At 65.6% G+C, this 5,583-nt stretch overlaps 3 protein-coding genes across 3 annotated transcripts in view; all 3 read right to left on the bottom strand.

Moving 5' to 3' along the window:
* FA09DRAFT_336482 (hypothetical protein) overlaps positions 1-379 on the bottom strand; it is a gene marked incomplete at both ends in the record, with an annotated part of 1,112 nt that extends 733 nt beyond the window's left edge. Inside the window, one exon of the mRNA XM_025743891.1 lies at positions 161-379. Coding sequence (XP_025600613.1) covers positions 161-379 — 219 coding nt within the window. The remainder of the gene's footprint in view (positions 1-160) is intronic.
* A 1,256-nt stretch (positions 380-1,635) lies between these two features.
* Positions 1,636-3,036, bottom strand: FA09DRAFT_336481 (hypothetical protein; the record flags this gene model as incomplete). Its single annotated transcript, XM_025743890.1, has 1 exon — positions 1,636-3,036. One exon carries the CDS (start codon positions 3,034-3,036, stop codon positions 1,636-1,638), a length of 1,401 nt encoding a protein of 466 aa, XP_025600612.1.
* A 1,429-nt stretch (positions 3,037-4,465) lies between these two features.
* On the bottom strand, positions 4,466-5,215 carry FA09DRAFT_324409 (hypothetical protein; the record flags this gene model as incomplete). The annotated part of the gene is made up of 1 exon (XM_025741126.1): positions 4,466-5,215. One exon carries the CDS (start codon positions 5,213-5,215, stop codon positions 4,466-4,468), a length of 750 nt encoding a protein of 249 aa, XP_025600611.1.
* Positions 5,216-5,583: the final 368 nt, after the last annotated feature.

The following is a 5,583-nucleotide window of genomic DNA, read 5'->3' as shown; positions in this document are numbered from 1 at the left end:
GCTGCTGCTGCTGCTGCTGCTGCTGCTGCTGCTGCTGCTGCTGCTGCTGCTGCTGCTGCTGCTGCTGCTGCTGCTGCTGCTGCTGCTGCTGCTGCGGCTGCTGACCGGCGTCCGCAAACGATGAGCTCCCCTCCTGCTGCTCAAAGTATTCGTGCGGCACGTGCGCTGCTCCGTCGAGCATCGCGTGGTCCTCGTTGATGGCGTGAGGAGTGTTGCTTGGCTCCGGCATGCCGGCTGCGCGAGCCTCTTCGATCTGCTCGATGCCGCCATGCGCTGCAACAACCTCCTCTTCCTCCTCGTCGGAGTTCAGTCCCAGCTCGGCTGCAGCCAGCCGCCGCGACTCCATGCGGCGCAGTGCGCGACGCTTGTTGCTGCCCATGCTGCCGTGACGTGTTTGACGAGGAGTTTGCTGCGTTTGGCGACCAGTGTGCTTGTAGACCTCGCTGGTGTTAGTCGGCAATGACGGACGAGTGTACGGATGCGGCTTGGGGTGGCGATGCCGGCCTGTCATGCACACGCGGCGGCGTATCGAAGACGCAGGTCCCGACGAGGTAGGCTGACGCGCCACGTGGCCTGCTGCCCGGTCGTCAGCAAGGGTGAGAGAGGAGATGATGATCAGGCACTCACGCTACGCTCGAGGTTCTCAGTAGACCAATGCGTAGCGGAGATCTACTGCGCACTTGAACTGTCTGCGAATCGTCAGTGGTGCAGCGAAGAACGTCAAGGGCGGCAAGGGCACTCACAGCGACGCTGGGCTCGATGAGATGTTCTCTGTGCTTAAAAGACAGCAGCGCCTCCTCTTCTTAAGCAAGGGTTCTAAGCCTGAGTGCGAGCCGGGACTGAAAGCTGAGGAGCTGGCGGCGACGGCGATGTCGCGAGTAGATGGAGCAAGGGCGAAGTCAAAGACGAGGAGCTTGTGTGAGGGAGAGAGAGTGTGGCAGTCGGGACGATGAAAGGGGAGAGTGAGAGTGTGAGTCGGGATGACGAAAAGCGAGAGCGGTGGTGGTGGAGAGAGGAGAGAATTCGCAGCGCCATCAGCGGCTTTTGGGCTTGTGTGGGCCTGCAGCAGCGCCTCAGCCATCCGACGCCGCGCTCTCTGGCATAAGTCGCAGCACCTCGGCTGCCTTACAGGCTGCACAGCAGCCGCAGCAAAAAAAGTGGCGCACAAGCGGCTGAGGATAGCGTACTGGTTTGTCAGCTGCATGCTGCATCCTCATATGCGATAGCGCATGCCGTACGCTACCTGAGCGACAGCGCTCGCGCTGCCGCTCTGCAGCTGCGGCGCCAAAGCGCAGGCATCGAAAGCACGCTGAGCTTGTCGAAGCACACTCATCATTGCCCTTGCGGCTTGCCACGTCAGCAGCCCCAGGCGGCCCACGTTGTTGAGAATTCAGTCACGACGTTAGCGCAGACGTCGTTTCATTTCGGGCTGAGCCTGCATCTGGCGTCCGTCTGACAGGACGCAGCATCAGACGTGCCATGCGAGGGCGTCCCTCACCAGACTGGTCACGCGCGTCACAGATTGCGAGCATGCGCCGCTGCGCCCTCTCACGTCCTCCAGTCGCTCCCTCACATTCAGCCAGTAGAGTGATCAGACTTTAAGGTCACGGGAAGGTATGTTATTGGGCATCCTGATCAAAGCGCACCGACGTTGAGCTGCACGTCGCCGCGATCGCCGCGGACGATAACTTGCACATTGCCGGCGCCGGTTACAGTCACCTGCATAGTGTTGGTGACAAGCTGCAGAGTCTGAGTCCGAGTAGCACTGAGAAGGGGCGGCGCCTCGGCGTGGAAGACGGCGGGGGCGGCGGACTCGGCGTGCTCGACGACGGCGGCGGCGGACTCGGCGTGCTCGACGACGGCGGCGGCGGACTCGGCGTGCTCGACGCCGGCGGCGACGCGGGCGACAGAGCGAGCATGCAGGCGCATGATGCCAAAGACCAGCCAAAGCAGTCTGTACGTCTGCTGCTGCTGCTGCACGAGTGTCTTGTCGTCGGCCGCGGCGGCTGCGGCTGCGGGTGCGAGTTGCTGCTCAGCAAGCGCTGCGTGGTCGACGAGCTGCGCCTTGGAGGCGGCGGAGGCGGCGGAGGCGGCCGCGGCAGCAGCGGCAGCGGATGCGAGCCGCTGCTCAGCGAGCGCTTCGTGGTCGACGAGCTGCGCCTTGGAGGCGGCGGAGGCGGCGGAGGCGGCCGCGGCAGCAGCGGCAGCGGATGCGAGCTGCTGCTCAGCGAGCGCTTCGTGGTCGACGAGCTGCGCCTTGGAGGCGGCGGAGGCGGCGAAGGCGGCCGCGGCAGCAGCGGCAGCGGATGCGAGCTGCTGCTCAGCGAGCGCTTCGTGATCGTCGGAGGACTTCTGCTGCTCCTCCTGCTGCTCTTGCACGAGCACCTTGTCGTCAGCGACGGCAGCAGTGGGTGCGAGTTGCTGCTCAGCGAGCTCTGCGTGTCCGTCGGAAGGCCGCTGCTCCTCCTGCTGCTGCTCCACCTTGACATTGTCATCGGCGGCGGCGGCAGCGGTGGCGAGCTGCTGCTCAGCGAGCGCTGCGAGTCCGTCAAAAGGCCGCTGCTCTTCCTGCTGCTGCTCCGCCTTGACGCTGTCGTCGGCAGCAGCGGCAGCGGAGGCGAGTTGGCGCTCAGCGAGCGCTGCGCAGTGATCGGACGGCTGCTGCTTCTGCTCTTGCTGCTCCGCCTTGACGTCTTCGGCGGCAGAGCGCTGCTGCAGCGGTGCAGCGTCGTGCTCTTGCTCCGGCCCAACCGCGGGCCAGACGCGACTCTTACTGGCGCGAGCTACGGCCGAATCGTCGTGAGGACGCTTGGCCGGCACCGCGGCCACGCTGCAGGCCGAATCGTCGTGAGGACGCTCGGCCGGCACCGCGGCCGCGCTGCAGTATGAGTACTCCTCCCGCAGCTGCAGCTGCGATCGACGGCCGCGGCGCGTGGTTCGGAGCGCGCGGCCTGTGGCGGTCGCCGTAGGCGCCGTCGCCGTGACGTGGGAAGCGGCCGAAGCCATGGTGTAGGTGTACGAAATGGAGTCGGGCATGTGCGAGGGTGAAGAAGGGCAAGAAATTGGCGGGTTAGTGTAGCTCGGGTGGTGGTGGCAAAGAAGAGAAGCGTGCGAGCTGCTCGCTCTCTGCCAGCTGCAGCGTGTTTGTCTGGACAGCGCTTTGTGCCGCGCTCACCATGGAGCTGCAGCGCCAAGGCCTGGACCTCGAGTGCACGCTGAGCTCGTCGAAGCACACTCAACATTGCCCTAGACCCTGCAGCTTGCCATGTCAGCAGCAGGTAGCACGCAGGCAGTGCCCTCTCGTCTGAGCGCTGAGCTCCCTCGACGTCGCAGCGGCGGTGCGGCGCAGGCGCGGACGGGCAGCGCTGCCGACGGCGGCCGCGCACGGCACGCTGTGCGGCCGCTGCGACGCTACATGCTGTGCTCTCGTGCCCCGAAGTTTCACGCACGGTGCAGCTGCTGTGCGGCGGCGGAGCGCTGACGAATTGGTGTTTTGGCTGCGCGAAGGTGGGCAGCCGGGGCAGCTTGCGCGAGAGGCCCATGCGTCGCGTCGCGCACACGCGCGCTTGCTCCGCCCAACGGCTGGCGTGTGGCTGCCTGCTGCGCGGCGCAGTCTAGTGCGGGCGCTGCTGCTGCAGCGGCGCAGCGACAGGAAGAGCGCGGGCGCATGCGCGGCGCAAGGGCGGGCAAACCTTACGCGCCGCCGCCGGCCGCGCCGCCGCCGCCCGCACGCTGCGCTGACGCTGTCAGGCGAGCGCCACGATCCGCAAAACATCGGGCCTCGTCTGCCCGCCGCGGGGACAGCCGCCGGGTATAGAAGCTCCTCTGCGCCTTCGTCGCATCTTCCCCTCTCACCACATCACCGGAAACCTCTCTCTCTCTCCTTTCGCGCCTCCGCCCTCGCCTCTCCGCCCTCGCCTCTCCACCCCACGTCCTTCCGCTCTCACACGAGCGGCGCATCTTCTCCTTGCCTCCCTCTCTCGTCTCTTCGACCCTTTCCTTTCCTCGCCATCTCTTCTGGCTCGTTCCTTATCGCAGTCGAGCTCGCTCCTGCCTTTCTTGTGAGAGCCGAGAGCTGCCTGTCCACCTCGCACGTGCTGATCGGGCTCGCAGTCGGACGCTCTCGCCGCCGTCTCTAGCACGCAGCCTGCGTCATCTGGTGCCTTCGACGTCTACTGCGCGTCCCTCCTGTGAGATGATCGGCATGACCTCACCTGCGGCGCACGCTCACACGTTCCCTTGCAGGTCGTGCTCCGTGCATCTCTCGGCGTTCTATGACCCGGCGCCGACGTCGCGGCCCGGACAACAGAAAGCAATCTCGCCTTGGACCTCCGGACCTGTCTGCCTTCAACATCCACAAGTTCACCCGAGCCCGGCTTCGCGCTCGTGTACTGGACAGCACTCGTCCGCTGTCTGACTCGCTTTCCGACATCTTTCAAGACCAGGCGATGCCGCTCAACAAGCGTCAGCGCGACCGCCGTCGCATGCTCGCTATGACGCGGCCGTCGGCCAGCGAGACGCACGCCGCGACCGATGAGGCCCGCGATGATGTGGAAGGCGGTGCGGCAGAGATCGAGCGAGAGAGGCTGGAGCGCAACGAGGACGTACCTCGCAAGCGAGTCCGCATGGCATCCGAGCCCTCGACAACGCAGTCCACTGTCCCAATGGACACCGTGCAAGCTGGACCATCATTCTCTCTGGGCTCTGCTGAGAGGCTCGCAAGACTCGGTCTCGTCGTGCCGCCGTCCGCCATCGCCTCTTCCTCGTCCACCGAGTCTCCTTCGCCAGCGGATCCGAAGCTTGCGCCGCTTCCGGCTTTCTCGAGCAGCTTGGCTGCACCATCGTCCGGCAGCTCGATCGGAACGGCCTCCAATGGCTCGGCCGGACCGTCGTTTGGCAGCAGCTCGGCTGGACCGTCTTCCGTCACCTCGGCTGGACCGCCGTCTTCCGTCACCTCGGCTGGACCGTCTCCCGCCACCTCGGCTGGACCGTCTTCCGCCACCTCGGCTGGACCGTCTTCCGACACCTCGGCTGGACCGTCTTCCGACACCTCGGCTGGACCGTCTTCCGCCACTTCGGCTGGACCGTCTTCCGCCACGTCGGCTGGACCGTCGTCGCGCATTCGCTCAGCTGCATCGTCGTCGGGCAGCTTGCCGAGACCTTCGGCGATTTTCCCGCCCATGCCTCCCTCGCGTCCTCGCGAGGAGGACGACATGTCGCTCTGCACGTCAGCCTCGGCTCGTTGGAGGCGCTCCTTTGCCGCCGAGACATGGTCGCACGAGAAGCAAGTCAGAATACTCGACCTCCTTCATGAGCTCGAGGTCAAGAACGACGATCTCGTCGCCGAGAACGCTCGTCTGACGGCTCAAGCACAGCTCGACAGCGACAGCCATCAGCTCGCGCTCGAGAAGAAAGACCTTCTCGTCCAGCAAGCCCTCGCCGAGATTCGAAGCCTCGAGGGAGAAGTTGAGGCGCGCGACCTTGAGCTCAAGCGACTCGCCGAGCAGCAGCAGCAGCAGCAGCAGCAGCAGCAGCAGCCCTGGGCCGCTCCGTATGGACAGCACAACTTCGCTCCGCCGCCGC

This window comes from Tilletiopsis washingtonensis (assembly GCF_003144115.1).
Source record: "Tilletiopsis washingtonensis strain MCA 4186 unplaced genomic scaffold FA09scaffold_3, whole genome shotgun sequence".
Taxonomy (NCBI): Eukaryota; Fungi; Basidiomycota; class Exobasidiomycetes; order Entylomatales; genus Tilletiopsis; species Tilletiopsis washingtonensis.
The sequence above is the reverse complement of the archived record's forward strand: the minus strand, read 5'-3'. Positions and strand labels throughout refer to the sequence as shown.